The sequence below is a fragment of the Scomber japonicus genome, chromosome 18, assembly GCF_027409825.1.
Source record: "Scomber japonicus isolate fScoJap1 chromosome 18, fScoJap1.pri, whole genome shotgun sequence".
In the NCBI taxonomy this organism is placed as follows: domain Eukaryota; kingdom Metazoa; phylum Chordata; class Actinopteri; order Scombriformes; family Scombridae; genus Scomber; species Scomber japonicus.
The window spans coordinates 23,519,430-23,536,067 of NC_070595.1; the positions used below are offsets into that span (position 1 = coordinate 23,519,430).

The 16,638-nt window shown below is 44.2% G+C and overlaps 1 protein-coding gene across 1 annotated transcript in view; it reads left to right on the forward strand.

Annotated features, from left to right (window-relative positions):
• Window positions 1-16,638, forward strand: part of LOC128379081 (BAH and coiled-coil domain-containing protein 1) — a 60,815-nt gene that overhangs the window by 15,471 nt on the left and 28,706 nt on the right. Inside the window, exon 2 of the mRNA XM_053338695.1 lies at window positions 11,189-11,371. Within this exon, the coding sequence (XP_053194670.1) occupies window positions 11,189-11,371 (183 nt within the window). The remainder of the gene's footprint in view (window positions 1-11,188; window positions 11,372-16,638) is intronic.

Below are 16,638 nucleotides of genomic sequence, written 5' to 3' on the forward strand. Positions count from 1 at the left end.
AAAAAAAGGTGTTATCTGTATGGGCCGACTGGAATATTGTCCTTAGACGCCTTGCAACAATAGAAGCACATGTGATTATACAGCATGTTCTTTACAAGGTAATACTGTATATCATTTGGCCTTGGCTACACAGGTGCCTTCCCTCCCCTTGTCTGTAGATTATCAGAACAAAAAATGCTTGCATTTGTCTTGACCAAAGCTACAATAATTAAACATTTCTCCTTTGTTCCCTTTGTGAACCAGTGGCAAATTATATTCAGGGCTGAAGAAAGACCTTGGGCTGGCTGGTGCGGTGGCTCTCGGCTCCGTTATCTTCAATGTTCTGTCTCTGTGTCTCTGTGCCTCTGACAGGCTACATCAGACTGAGAGAAGCCAGAGCAGGGAACTGCCTTCTGTTTCTCTCACACACATCACTCCAGGACTTTATCATATTACAGGCCAATCCAAGAGAACTCCGAGGACAGCAGCATAGCAGTCTCTTCAACCAGACCCCTGATGTCCAGAACTGCTCTCCATGACCTAAAGGAGGCGCCGGGCCACAGATGGAAGAGGGAGGGAGAGAGGATGGGAGGACAAGGGAGAACAGGACATTCCAATGAGCCCTGGTTGCCAGTAGAAAGCTGGGATGCTGATTTATGGGCGGTGCTGACGTAGGGAGGGGTGAACCTGTGACTCCCCATAAAACAAGACGTTCATTACCCTCCCAGGCCTCGGGAAAACTGATGGACGAACAACAGCAGAGAAAGAGAGCGCAAGTAGGATGAGGGAGTGGGAGGGAAACCGTTTTTTAAAAACCCCAAAAATGAAGAGAAAGTGTTTCCATTTTGAATCACGTGTGTGACGGCAACTGAGGGAGGACAGAAATATGGAGTTGAGCAGCAGGGGGAAGGAGGGAGAGTGATGGAGGGATGATGGAGAGGGTGTGAGGACGGAAAGGGAAAACTGAGAAGGGGGATGAGTGATGGGGCTCCAAGGAGCAGAGGGAGAAGAGGGGATGAAAGTGAAAAAAGGAAGACAGCAGTTAAATTCTGCCCCAATGAATCGAGCTGCTTGCAGATTTATGTGGTGTTGTGGGTATCATTATACATCAACCAGAGGAGATGGGGAGACTCAAGCCATGTGATGCCTATGGGGTTGTGTGTGTTTATCTGTGTATATATCGCACCGCACTTTTATTCTCCCTCCTCATGCTACTCATGTCTCCTCCAAAGCAAACTGACTTCTGAGTTCGACAGAACACACTTGCCTGTGGTGAGGTAACATCCACCCACATCCACTCTCCACTTTTCCAAAGCCTATCTATCCAGCACCGCTGGTTGAGAGGAGAGAGGGTTAGACCACCCAGGACTGGGTAGTCAAAGAGCTGCTTTGATGTGGCATAGGCATATGTGCAGTGTATGGATACAATCTCTGCTAAAACACACTTGCAAAACACAGTTTTACTGCCTCCTGTGCGGCATCATTACTCCTCGTCACTGGAGCGGTGGGATGCTCAAAAACAGAGAGTGTGAGAGAGAGGCAGCCACCTCCTGCGCCAGGCAATACCAGGCTGAAATACTGGAGCCGTATGGTCACCCTGAGGGAGGGGAAACCTGCCCAGTCTAACCACATCTCAATTAACCAATTAAGTTCAAAAGTTAACAGAAGACTAATTAGAGAGAATAATGCTGAGCACTTGTTTTAAATCTGCCTTTAATCCACTACCAGGCATGTCTGGGTCCGTGACCTGGCTGGTTGAGCTTTGGCTGCGTCGGCTGAAACATGGCACGCAAGCTGCAGTTAGTCACCCATCCATCCTCATGGCCAGAACATAAAACCAGTGGATTTAGACAGATCAGTCATCAGCTGTAAAACAAACCAGATCCAGAGCATTCCATGTGATGTTTCCAGTGGAACAGGAGAACCATGAAAATCCCATTTTTGGATCTGGAGATTGAGAGACCTGTGAGAGAATGTTCAAAAGTGGAGGACAGTTTTTAGTCATATCTAATGTGGCTATTTCCTGTTCACCCCCTCGTATTTGGTGCTGCAGATGGGTTTTAATGGATGCCAAATAGGAGGTTTAGTGCCTCGCTATTGGCCTGCTGGAGTCTCTTTTTAACACCATCGTATTAAATGACTTGTGTTTAGGACTTGAGGCTACAGCGTGCTTCTCTTGTTGACAACATGCCTCGGGCAGAGAGTGTTTGTAACTTACCACTAAAAGTACAAATTTTATCCCTGTGTTCAAGAGGAGGAGGGGGAGTTGCTATATTGGCTGCTACCACCAATAAAAGATATGTGGGCTGTATGACACAATTGTAGTCGGGCTGATTCGAGCCCTGGAGCCAAATGCAGTGTGTTTGGAATCAGGTTGACAGCTAGATAGAGAGAGAGAGGTGAGAAATCCTTCTTTGACTCTGCTCATTTTTCCAGCGGGGATATCTTTGCGCTCTGATTTTTGTTTTTTGAGGGGGGGGGGCTTTATTTGAAGGCTGTGACAATTTAAGTTCCTGCATGGTTGATTAGCTGTGTGTGTACGTGTCTCTCTCTCTGTATGTGTGTGTGTGTGTGGATGAGAAAGAGAGTGATACAAGTCTTAGATGTCAGGATGCAGTATGTGGGGTTAAGGACTCTCCTGTTGTATGTGAGGCCCTGGAGGATTTTATTTGGCCGGGGGGGGGGGGGGGGGGGGGGCTTTTTTTTTAAGGCCATGATAATTTAGGTTCCTGCACGGTTGATTAGCTATATGTGTATGTGTTTCTGTGTGTATGGATGAGAAAAAGAGTGAGAGAAGTCTTGGATGTCAGGATGCAGTTTGTGGGGTGAAAGACTCCCCTGTTGTATGTGAGGCCCAAGAGGATTCCTCCTCTCTTCCTCTCTTTCTCCTCCTCCTTTCTTCAGCCCCCCCCCCCCTACACTCATCTCTTCCTCTGTGAGATCCACAATGCTGGGAAGAAATGTGTCATTAACAGGGGAGACCAAAATAATGTTTATGGGCTCAAGCAGCACTGAAATCATTTTCCATATCAGTGCAACTGCATGGGCCCTGTGGGGGAGTAAATCTGATTTTCTCCTCCCTGTGCCAATGGGAAACATCATGGGAAAGAAAACAGATTGGATTGTTAGATGGCCTGACGCAGCTGTGGGCGGCTCTTTTTGTGTTTGGGTGTGTTGCTGTGTGTGTGTGTGTGTGTGTGTGTGTGTGTGTGTGTGTGTGTGTGTGTGTGTGTATTATGAGAGAGGAAGACAGAGACAACTAGAAAGGGAAAGAGAAAGCAAGCAGGCAAGAAAGAAAGAAATAAAGAAAGAAGGCAATATGAAAATGTGATGTTTAGTATGTGTGTGTGTGGATGAGAGAATGAGATGGATGAGCCCCACTATGGTAATCACAATTTCATGCCTCAAGAATAAAGAGCCGGAACGCAACAAACGGCCCTGAAACCCTCTCATGTAACAATGGGTCAGTTAACAAGCACACTCACCAAAGTTTGGACAAATAACAAATGGTTCTCCTTGAGGAGTGTGTAGCTGCCCTGTATACAAAGAACAAAGTGCTTCTGGCCCTGCAAGCTCTCAGCAAAATGTCAGGCCTATATTGGCCCTTCCATAAGAAACACTTGCATTTTATCTGAACCAAGAGACAAAAAAGCAATTGCTTTAATAGGTAGCATGGAGGGGGATTTAATAAAGTAAAAATGCTGATGGAAATAACAAAATGGTGCTTGGAGAGAAAACACTCCGTAATGAGAGTCCAGTCCAAGGAAAACTACTCGGGTCTGGTGTAATATGCACTTCCTGTTACATTGAATTGAAAGCAGAGTTTAGTGATTTTTGTGTTGTGACATTGCTTTTCTTTTGTGTGCTATTAAATCTGTGTTGTGGGAGTAGGGAATGTGAGTGTGCATGTGTGGGTGGGTGTAAAAGGAAGGTAATGGGCCTTGAGCTCATTTGTCCTGGCCTGGTCCTGCTGCTGTTTCGAATCCGTCCTCCCACCTCCTGTGTCCCAGCCTGGAATGTCTGCTTGTTCTCCACAGATGAAGCCAGTGACTCAGCACTCTATTGCACTTTCACACGGATCACAGCCAGGAGTTCCAAACGCATGTCTCTAAGCTAACAGACCCTACTTTTACTATCACCCTTTTTCCATCCATTCATGCCCCAGATATTGCACTATGTCTAGTCTCCTTCTAGTCTATCAGTAGCATTAAACATCAGCTTCTTCTCCCCCCTGTAGCCTTCACCCAACCCCTTAGCATCCTCACTGTGACAGTCACAGATAAATGACACACATCCTATTCTGCTCCTTGGTAAATATCTGCACCAGTGATTTTATTTACTGTGCCCCCATGACAGCTCCTCAGCAGGAACAATACTGAGTACTGATGGGATAAAAGGTGAAACTGCTTTTTGACAATGATAACCTTATCCCCAAAAGGAGTTTATGAATGATTAATTGTGGTAAAACTGAGGTGGTAATGCCCGTTGGGGGCTTGCTACATAGTGCCGCATATGCTACGTCAGAAGAGCTGATGGATTTGCACGTTCCTGAGAAAGAATGGTAGAAAGAGGATAGACGAGGAGAAACATATATTGGTGGGATGTGAGCATGTTCTTTGACATCTCTGCACCCTTCCTAGACAAACTATTCCTCAGAGACATTTTCTCCTATCTGCTTTCTCTGTAGCCTGTGTGGATCCATTGTTGTTTTCAGGCTCTGTGCCAAGCCAGGATGAGCCAGTTGGACTAATTTGTTTAGGATTAGAATCTCTTATCCTTATCATGTCAACTTCTATATTGTATAAACAGCTGTGTGAAGTGAGTGGGGTGCTTCAGCTGACCTCCCAGAGCCAATTTTATTTGCATAGCACTTGCATCCCAGAATCCATTTTTACCCCACCATCAATCGTGAGCGAGTGGCTGACCACGAAGCCACTCTGCAAACACAGGCTGTCAACTTCAGCAAGACGACAACCACACGCACACACACTCGCACATACAGAGAAGCTCACATATGCTCAGCGACACAGACTCCCACACACTCTGCTGCTCTCTCGCTCTCAAAGACTCTCGCAGTTCCTCACAGCCGTATCTACACGTCTAGTCTAAACTCTCGTCCCTTACACCTCCTCTGGTTGTTGCCCTGTTGCGCACAGTCTCTCTCACTCTTCCTTCTAACTGTGTCTCCCGCTCCCTTTCCACTTCTCCCACCCCCACACTGACCACATCCACTAAACTCACTCCACAGGCACGCAGTGTGGAGAGTGTCGGAGGCGTGCGCTGCTGGCACTTTCCCCCACCCCTGCACTGGGCCCAGCTCCAGGACTGGACCGCCTGCTCGCTCTCTCTCTCAGTTCAGTATGCCTCTGAGCAGACTAGCCTTCTACTGAAGATGTAGAGGCAGCCCACTCCGTCAGCCCACTCCGTCAGCCCCCGTCATCCAATCACCCACCAACCCAAAAAGACTATGTCAGGGAGGGAGTTTGTAAAGCAAGGGAGTAAGCAACCAAAACACCAAAAGAAAAAAAAACCTTCTGCTACAGTTGTTTCCGAAGTGAGGAGGAATTTGGCTACCAGTTGAGTTAATGTTTTCAAGATGACTTTGACTGTTTGAAGGAAATCCCCCCACTTTAGTAGCCATTTGAAATTCCTTCTGCGTTTTATTGTGAGGAAGTAGGCGCTGGGTTAGTCAGCGGCCCTCCAGGGTAGCGTGTGCAGTCTGTCTGGGGCTGCTGGTGTGTACAGTTGCCCGACCCAATCCAGTTTCCGTGTGTTACCAGAGAGGGTCTAAAAACTTAGTTGCGTTTATGAGTGAATATGTGTGTGGAAAGTCTAGCTGGCTTCTTTTTGGGCGTCTGAATTCCTGGGCAGAACATGGGACTGAATCGGTAGGAAAGTCTGATGAGAAAGACACTGGAGTGGGAGTGAAACTCTCTTAACAGACGTCCTCCTCAATATGTTTTTACTTGGTAAGTAAACATTCAGAAATGTATTTTTCTTCCTCTTTTCTGTCTTCATTCACTGCTCCCTGCTTTTAGGTCTCTTTCTTATATAATTCAAGCGTTAAAGAGCCAAACCAGAGACTTGACAGTTTTGGCCACATCAACACAGAACTTCCCAATGGCTTGAACAAGAAAACCTGTTTGAAATCAGTAATCCCATTCTAATATCTTACGAATACATGTTCTGGCATCTTGTCTTGCTGTGTCAGAGAGTAAAAGCAGTGCCTACTACAGCTACTGAAAGCAGACACTGGATTTAAGCAGCTCTTGGGATGAGAAAAGGAAAGTTTTCTCTTTGATCATCTAACTCTTGCTGATACTGATTTAATTTATCCAAGACAAGAAGGCAGTGAATGCGTGTTTTGTCACAGGACATGACAGAGGCTGAATATGGGAGCAGTAATCAGGGTGCGTTGTGAAGAACTACAGAGCCTGGCTGCCACATGGCACTGACCGCTGACTGTGCAACCTCAACTGGCTTGTGTCCATAGACTCGTTCTACTGTGATAGGAGGTCTTATAAACTAGTGGTGTGTGTTTCTCTTTCTTGGTATTTCTTCTTCTACTTCCTCTATGATCCCCTCTCTGGCACTCACTGAGCTGTGGAGAACAGGTTGATGCAGTCACACCTGCAATTTTCTCTCTGTCTCCCTTCTTCTCTTGTCACCATTGCTCTCATGTCTGTCTGGTGTCCTTGTCTAGACAACACATCCATCCCTCCCTTCAGGCTGCCATCTGCAAATAAGACAGAGAGCTGTGGACTACCGTGGCTCATTTTTCAAGTGCAGACAGGGAAATATGATGCACTATGTGAAATAATTGTACTTTATCTTCTCTTAGACAATAGCCATACTTGAAGAAGTACTCATGTATGTGTTTGTGTGTGTGTGTGTGTGTGAGGCAACGGAAGCCCTTGTGTGTGAATGGGTGTGTGTTTCTCCAGGAGGAAATCTTGATCTGATTCCCAGCATTCAAAAGAACAACGTGGTGTGGGTGGGTGCTTGTTGTCTTCTCAGCTTTTTTCCCCCATCACTGCTTGGCCCACACTTAAATGAATCCCTTTACATCCTATTATTGTATAATTCCTTGTTAAGACACCAAACAGCCACTCACCTTGGAATTACATTAATGGGTAGGGATGCTCTGCGCAGATTAGTGACCGAAACAGGGCAAAGATTATGATGCGTCCCTTCCAGCAGCCTACAAATTAAAACCGCTTTAGATTCAGGAGAGAGGTGTGTTTGTTTGTGAGCCGCACTGGGGCTTTGGTGGGGTTTTAAGATAGGTTGGGAGAGTGGTTGTTGCTGAGCAGCACACTGTCCAACTGCATCTGCCCACTGCTGTTGTAATGGCCAACATTCAGTCTCCTTGCCTCAAGCTCTGTTTCTCTTTCGTTCCCATGACAACTGAGCCTTCATTCTCCCTGCTTCGCCTCCCCTCCTGCTGCTCACTCTGAGCCGTCCACAGGGGCCTCAGCCAGGGCCCATATATGTGTCTGTGTGCATGTGTACTTTTAGTGGTTGTGCACAAACTGGACTCCTTCACCTTTAACACCCACACTGGACCGAAACAGTGGCACTACTTAACAGCTCCACCTCCAGAGGTTCGAGGATATTTGTGTGTTTGTTTCTGTGTTTGTACATTTGAACCCATCTGAACACAACTGTGTGTGAGAGTGTGTCAAGGTGGGGTGTTTAGATGTCAGGAAGGGAGATGGGGTTCCCCCCATCCCAATGCTACCCTCTCTTTTAATTCTCTAATAGGATTAATCTCCATCGCTGTCAGGGATCGGCGCCGATTAGGATGCACATGATCCGATTTTCTTAAAGGCCCATACAAGTGCACCGCTGGCGCCACTTAAGAACCAGAGAAATAAATAAACAGCATTTGCAAAAAAAAAAAAAAAAACATGGGCAGAGAAAACACACAAGTTTACAAGGAGCTGGCTTAGTGGCAGCAGGCTCTGTGGATCCGTCATCCTTTAATAAGCTGCTAAATAAACAGTTGTGGCTAGTCCAGCACGGATGCTCTCATGCCTCGGACCTTCACTCCACTTGTCCTGCGCTGTTTTGGTTGGCTTCCAAACTGAAACTGCCCCAACACCAAGGCAGCCCAGCCCACTTTTACAACTTGTGCACTTTCTCACTGACACCTCTGATTCATTAAGCTTTAAATGGGTTCAGGCAATGCATTATATTGAAATGTTGTAAGTGTTGCTCGTGTGCATAGATTCAATAGTGGTATAAGAGGAAAGAGAGACCAAGTGATCTGAGCAGCATTATGTTTATTTCTCAGTAGGAGGCAAACAATGGGAGGAACACAGAGGGAGGGGTCACTGACTGTGAGTGACAGGTTGTGGAGTCAGCAAGAGCCAACATGACAAGGGTGAAGGCATTATTATTCTGTGGCTCACATTGGAGCAGTGGTCAGACTTTCTTCCAATCCAGCCCCTTATGGTCAAACTGGATCACTTAGAGGTCTGATCTGGTCATGTTGTGAGAAGAGTTTCATGTATGAGTTGATTCAAGACCCTCCTAAGGGTTTCCCTCAATCCCCTCCTCCCCTAACATCAGCTTAAACTTCAAAGATCTCCTTGCCTGACATCCAGACATCCCCTTTTTCATGTTTTGTCCCTCTTCTCTCCGTGTCTTCCTTGCAGAGGCTCTCTCCTCTCTTAGTGTGTGAAGAGGGGCTTCGCGGCCTCTCTCCGTCACTCTCGATGTCTCTCTCACTCTGTCTCTTTCTCTCTGGGGCGAGGCTGTTAATAATGCAGGAGGATTAGCTGATTTATGTGAGCCGGAGGCGCTGAGGAAAGCTAAGGTTCCTGAGGGCGACGGGCAGAAAGAGGGGCCGAGGAGTGTGCAATGTGGAAGGCGGTGTCATACAGGAGCCTTGGGTGTGTGGATGATGGGGACTGGATGTGTGCCTGGCAAGCACGCTGGCCATAATCCATCCCCCATTGCCACCGACCCCCACCTTGCCCTCCACAAAGATCTGCCAGGAGCACTCCACAGGGACATGGGTGATAGAAGTTGGCAGCACAGAAGGAAGAAGGGGTGAAAGGCAGAAACACATGGATAGTGTAGCATCAGGCTACCTCACAATACCCCACATGACAATTACATTACTGCTCTATCACCCATTCCTACAGGGCTAAAAGGCCTCCTAAGGACATTTTGTGTGCTTTATCCTGCAAATGTTTGAAGATAGTGATTATTCTCCACTTTTATTGTTTGATTGCATATGGTTTGTATTTTGTTCCTAACACTGCATCAGAACAAAGCTTCATTAGTTTGTTTTAATCTCTATTAAACAGAAAAAATGACTCAAAAAGTTGACTTAGTTAAAAAGAAATCCTTTTAAATCAGGCTCTCTGTTGTAATAGACTATCCAAATAAATGATGAAACAATTACAAACAACATACACAGCATCAGTAATTCCCAATAATTACTGAAACAAAGAACACACATTCATTTTGCTATTTTCTCATGTGGTAAATTAAAAAAAAGGTTATTTTGTTAGTTAAAAAACTAAAGTGATAGTTAATGTTTTTCCATTAGTTTGTGATAGGCTTAGACATGTGCACACACAGGATTGGTGTTATAGCGGTTTACAAAAAAGAGGTCTGGAAGGTTGGGGATTGTGGGGGATTTCCACCTGTCTGGGGCTTTGGTGCAAACTGTGGCAGAGGTGTGTGCGCTCATTTGTGAAAATGTGCGCCTATTTCTATGTGTGAAGTGTGAGTGTTTGTGTGTGTGCCTCTGCATGCTCCTGTGCTCTGGCCCATGAGCCACAGGCTATTCAGTGCAGGAGCGAGCAGCAGACTGATGGGTTTATCCCTGCTGTCTGCCCAGAGGATGTGCTCACTCACTGCCTGGCTGATTAAGACTTCCGCGCAATTGTTCTCACACTGCCAGAAAAGGATCGATTCATGTTTGGACTGATTCATGCTTAAAGAAAATCAAATCAAACAGTGCTCCTTGTAAGATCAGCTTGTCATAAGGGGCTGATAATTAATTTTTACCATGTCGCTCTCCCTTATGTTTTCACAGCTAGCTCTGTGTGCACAATTGTATGATACACCGTTTGTGTTGGTGCAAGTATGTGCATGTGTGCTCTCATCCAGGCATCTTCATACATATGCATGAGACTTCACAGCAGTGTGACTTGGGGGAAATGAATGTGCAAAGAGCCGGGCACCCGGGCCCCTTGCTCAAGTGCACTGGCGGGCACGTAATGGGAATGCAATTTAAGCAGTGGTTAATCAGTGTGTTTTCTCTGGCTTGCCCAGCAATGCATAATAGACAATCAGCCCCCAGTCACACAGGCGTTGCTACGAATGGTCAATTACTCATCATAGTCTTGTTAAACACACAGTTCAGCCAGCCAGGGACAGATTGCTCTGCTGGTGCCATCATTATTGTAAAGAACAAAGCAAAGCAATGTTATGTGTCAGAAAAAAAGAGAGACAGAGAGAGGGAAAGAGGAGACAATGAGGGTTGGGAAGAGGCATGCATACAGTGTATATCGTGATGGGACAGAAGAGAAGAGAGGAAAGGGTCACTGTGACAAAGCAGAGGCAGGAAAGGAAAAGGAGTAAAATGCCAAAATTGAACCAAAGAAAAAAAAAGATGACAGGATTGTCAGAGTCATGCAGAGAGAAAGGAAGAATGAGAGAAATAGAGGAGGTGAAATGGAGCAGAGCAATAAGAGAGATTGAGGGCATGAAAGTGAGAGATGGAGAGCATAAGATAATGGAAGGAGGGAGAGAAATTGAGAAAGGGACACTGGGGAGCAGGAGCAAAAGTGTGTGAGAGCGAGAGGGAGAGAGCCTGAGAAAGTGTGTACTCAGCTGTGAGATGAGACCTCTGTCTGCCCATGGGGAGAGGCGGTGTGAGAGGAAAGGAGGCGAGGGGAGAGGACTCTGCTGTCAGTGAGGGGGAGGAGAGTCTCACACTCTTTCTCTCTCTCACATACACACACACACAGACATTTTCACTCATTCACCCTCGCCCCAGGGCAGCGATCAGATCTGCTTGGCTTAATGATTCCACCTAGAGAGCCAGTGGGCTTCAACCTTTTGCATCTACATCTAGATCTCATGGAAGTTTTTTTTCTTCTGGTCACACTCATTGTCACAGTGTACACACACTCTCCTAATTCTAACCATATTTTCTCTCCTTACCTTTGCTCCTTTGGGAATGCAGGCAGTGGATTGATGGGCAATTCCTCCGCCTCCTTCATGGGGACCTTTCTGGCCAGTAGTCTGGGTTCCCCCCCTTCCCACCCGTCTCACCCTTCCCGGCCGCCCTCCTCGCCCTCCTCACCTTCCTTCCGGGGCGGACCCCATTCCAGCGCCTCGCAAATCTGGTTCCCCCATTCGCATGAAGGTACCTCAAATCTCACATGTACACAAACACACAGCCTCACCCCCTCATCTGACCGCGCTGTTTGGATGAGGAGATATTCATGTCTTGGCAGCATTGGGGACAGAGCTTTGCAGAGTGTATTGTTACACTGATATTGTTTATTTTTGGTCCATGTTAGCTTTCCACTAAAGCATGGCTTGTAATCGTCTAGCAAGAGTCAAGCTCCCACCCTTTTATTTACGAACCAAAATAGGCCCAGGCCCAGCATGTTTTGGGATGAAGAGCTGTGCCACAGTTTCTGGATGGGGACACAGAGTCAAAAGTTCAGCCAAGGAATCTTGCGGTATTCAATTCACGTCAGCAGGAATGTCACTCAAGGCTCTGAAGTGGTGTGTGCAAATAAAAAGTTGCAGTGATTGCAGAGCTTTCAGCTGGTGTCTCCATCACAGCTAATAGGGTGGTTCCCACCTAACACTCAGCATTACAAAAAAAACCTGACTAAACACACACACACATACTCCTCACATTTCTGCTTAGATACAGCCAGGATGTCAGACAAGGATAAAGTACAGAGATTAATCTGTTAGGGTATTTTGGGAATTCAAAAGCTAAGGATGACAGATAAATGTAAAACCTATCCAGAGCCACCCACTGATATATTATTGCAACGTCTGCTTTCCTGTGACTTCACTTCTCGCACTTTTAGATTTACATTTTCATAATCTTTCTCTAATTACACAATGTGATGGCCACCTAGTGCCATCCAGTGAACCATGGTCTTTGAAGTTGACGGACTCTTGTTATTTCAGCCCTCTTGCCTTTATTTATTTATTTATTTAGTTTCTAAGAATAGCCCAGCTGTTAGTCCGTGGGGGGACGCCAGTGGGGAGTGTTTGTTATTTGTGGTCACTGATCAGCGGCGCCCCAGTTGCGTGATGTGCGGCTGAGGCTGATTGGGTGCGCTGCAGCTGAGATGCTCTCTGTTGCTGAGTGTGTTAAGCCATTGGATGCCTCCCAGACACTACCACACTACCTCCCCTCCCCCTACCTCACTCTCATGTCTTGGCCACCAGGGGTTGAGTCAGTGGACAGCTGCTACATTGGTGAGAATAGGTGAAACACTAGATTTCTTCAAATAAACATGGAAACAGGAGGAAGGGATTTGAATGAGATGTTAGCTCTAACATCAGCACAATCAGACACATTTTCCCTCAAAGCTCAATTTGTAAGCATCAGTGTTTCTTTTACCTTTTATAGTTTCAGGGTTTTATTGTCAAAGGTTCTCTTCTTGTGGAAAAGTAGAATAATATTAATAAGAGTGATGATGATAATGCCAAGTCTAATAAAAGTAATGGAGGTGATTATGACTGGGATTATTACTCAGTTGGCAATGGAGGCCATTATCTCTATTGCAGTTTAATTGCATATAACGCACTAAGAGCATGATTGAATCCAGACTGTTCATCAACCACATTCAGCTGTTCCCTCCTCAAGATAATTGCATATTGTCTTTTTCCTGTTTTGCATAAAAAGCAAGTCATCAAAATGAGCGGCACAATTACCCAGACTCTCGCCTCCTCTCTCTGGGTGTCAGCAGAACCCCACCAGCAGCAGAGCAGGCGCTGACTTGTGTGTGTGTGTGTCGGTGCATTAGTGTGTCGCTTGTAACCTTAGAGATATTCTCTGGATTTTTACAATATTTTTTCGCCTGTGTGTTTTTAAAGTGGCTGCTTGCATGCAAATTCAAGCATACCAGCTCAAATTTGTATTCAAGGATTACTGTATGACCCTTATTTCTCTAGCATATACGTGTCATGGTGCAGGATGTCTTTGTCTCTACTATTCTTCTGACACATTTAACAGAGATTAAAGGGCTAAAATGCATTGAACAATAGATAACAATGATCTCATTAGTCACTTGTTAACCAGCCACTCGATGTGGATAAACACTTTCCTAGTGGACTGTAAGTGTATGCAGCGGTCTGAATTGTAGGCATATTTAACAGAGATTAATTTTTATTTTATTGTTTACCTTGGGCAGTTCAATTAGGAACAAATTCTTCTTGTCCACACAAGGAATGTTACAGGCATTTGGAATGGCATTGTGGACATTAAGGATACAATCAGAAGCCAAATAAAATGTGATTATAATTAAAAAGCAGTTAGGGAGTACCACCGCCAAGCCTGCAGTCATGTCCAAACATCTTATTTTAGTAAAAGAAACATTTAGAAATGTTTAATCTTTATTTTTTTTTGGGTCTGTGACAAAAATCACAGTGATGCATAATCAAAGGATACACATGACAGAGATATGAGAAATGTTAGGGAAGTGCATTGGAAAAAAGTAAAAATGTTTTTAAGAAATGCAATGTTTTTCCTGGATCTGAACTTGAATTTGGATTAACACCAAAACTTAATCATAAGGTCTTTGGCTGAACATTGCAATACATTTAATAGAAATGTGTTGACAAATTTTCCAAATGTTCTACTAACAGAAAAACAAACAAGCCTGAAAACATAACTTCCTTGATGTAGATGATGATAAGAAAATTAGGAAAACAATAAAATAGTGTATAACCATCAACATCTGGTAATCAGTGTGATTGAATAAATAGTTTTGGTAAGACTGCTTCAGACCAAAGATACATGACGAGACAAGTTGAAACTTGCAACTATTTGCAATGCGCTGGTCTGCAAAAGCTGCCAATTTACACCAATGCAACTAGACGAGACAGTGTATTGTCTCCATAGCAACGAATCTCTGTACTTCCGTTTTAACAGCCAGCTTTTCAGGCTTTTTTTTTTTTTTTTTGGAGCTGGATATAATTTGTAGGATCTTAAAATAGATAGTAATAGTGAGTTACTTGCAACAATTGCATTTCTAGTATTGATGAAATGGTGAAAATAGAAAAAAAGAGGAGAGGGTTGAAGCTCTACCTCCTTCCAAAACTCTGCCATTTCAATCAGCTGACTTTATTTGCTGACTTGACCAGCTGACTTATGTTCTCTGTACTTGACAAGCAGAGTCGCAGGCAAGGCCATCAGCCAGCTTGAGTTGAGCTGAGATGGACCAGTTTGGACCAGTTTACACCACTTGATTCTTTGGTCTGAACTGGGCTTTACTCTGATTGGGTTTTGATCATTTATATATCATTGTGTTTCTACTGCTAGTGCTACTACACTATAACATTGTGACTTGATTCTTGAGTCGTAATGTTACCAATCTCTGGGCTGCTGTACACAATTACATGATCATGCAGTTATTCTTCAACTAAACCTAAAAGATAAGTCATATATCACTGTTGGGGGAGGACTGGAAAGCTGCAACAAATAAAAAGAAACACAACTGTCTTTCACAATAACAAGTAAAATGAGTATCTCAATATCTCCACCAAGCTATCAGACCTAGTTCTCCTAAATTTCACTCCACTACACACTGAGGAAGACCTCATCAGCTGGAAAAACGTACCCTTTTCTTTAACAGGAAGAATAGCAGCAGACCATACTGCCAAAAATAAACTGTTTTTTCATTGACCCCAGTCCAATGTGATATCACACTGGTTTAACACCCAAGACTCTTATCATTAATACATTCTACTGGGAACATAAAAACCAAGAATCAGATGATCAACATTACAGAAACCCAAAGGCACTGGAGGTCAAGCTGCCCAACATTTCAGATTCTACCACCTCACAAACTGTCTCCAATACATAACAAAATGGCTTCAAATGAACAAACAATCACAACACCCACAGATGGATATTGAACAATTTGAATGCCAGGAACAGCCAATATCAGATCTACCACCATTTCTTACGCAGTCAAAGTTAAAAATATAATTGCTTTAAAACTTATTTATAGCAGTGACCATAACTACTTGGCAAAAACTTAACCAAATGACCGGGCACCCCCGACCGCAAATAAATCCACCCTAATATGGAACAATCCAGACTTTTAAATTAAATATAAACCAATAATATTTAGCCCATGGAACAACTAGGTATTAAACATGTAGGATTTATTTGATGACGGCTCACTGATACCACACAATTGCTCAAAAAGAGGTATGATATCAGTGATAACAGCTTCCTGCAATAATCACAGTTGAAATACTGACTTAAGGGTAACATCAGCTGATCACACAACACTCTTAAATCACATCCAATAGCCGATTAACTCAAACAACTAACCTTTCACAAAAAAAACCCTCAAAATACAGCTCATTTAGTATAGAATCCTGCACAGACTACACTACACCCAACAGAAAAGGTTCAGAATCAGATTCACAGACTTTAACATTTGCTCACACTGCACTCTAAACACCACACAGACGACTACTATCATGCCATCTGGCTCTGATCACCCATTCAGACACTCTGGACAACTGTTAGTGAGAAATTATCCTCCATCCTGGGTTGCAGCATCCCAGTTTCCCCATCCGTATATGTCTTGGGAGAACTCTCCTCAGCTGAACTGCTACTCTGCAATGAACATTCAACTTGGATCGCTTTAACAAGAAAAGCATCCTACTCAATTGTAAAAATACACCACTTCAGCATCCCAGCAGCATCACCTATTATCTGAACACATCATAATAGAAAGACTCAAAGCAATAACAAGTTTAAGTTTAATTGTCATTGGGTTCCATTCACCCCATTTATCAGTTCTATAGCCCTACTAGTGTAAGTGGGAATACCTGTATACATGTATTATGGGCTACTGACAAATGCAAAATAAGTCATCACATAGTTTGATGTAACAGGGAGTACTTTGACTATGTCTGTGAAAACAAACTGACAATCACACACCAGACCACACTACACATAAACTGTCATTTTCAAATGTATCCAATTAGGAAAGAGTTTCCACAGCTCGGTTTCTGGAGTGTGAAGGCCAAGTGAGAGAGAAAAATATGTTTTCAACTTAAATGCTCACAGTAATAGCCATGCTTATGCAGACTGTTAAGAGAGAGTCAGTCATGCATACAAACTCCATTTCTATTGGAGCATGAGCCATTAGCTGAGTGACATGTTAAGCAAACCTATAAATAAAATCATCACATAACAACAGTGGTATGGTCCTTTTGGATTATGATAACATTGGCAGAGAGAATCAGTAGGTGTGGTACAAAAAAGTATTCTATTGACTATGCAAATGAGCTGCTAGGCCCACACCCCACTATAGAACTGGTTGTGGTTTTCTGGCTGTGATACAATGCAACATTATATTCAAGAGAGACTGAGGGTTGTTGACAGTATTCATATTCATACTGGACCTGTAATTGAGC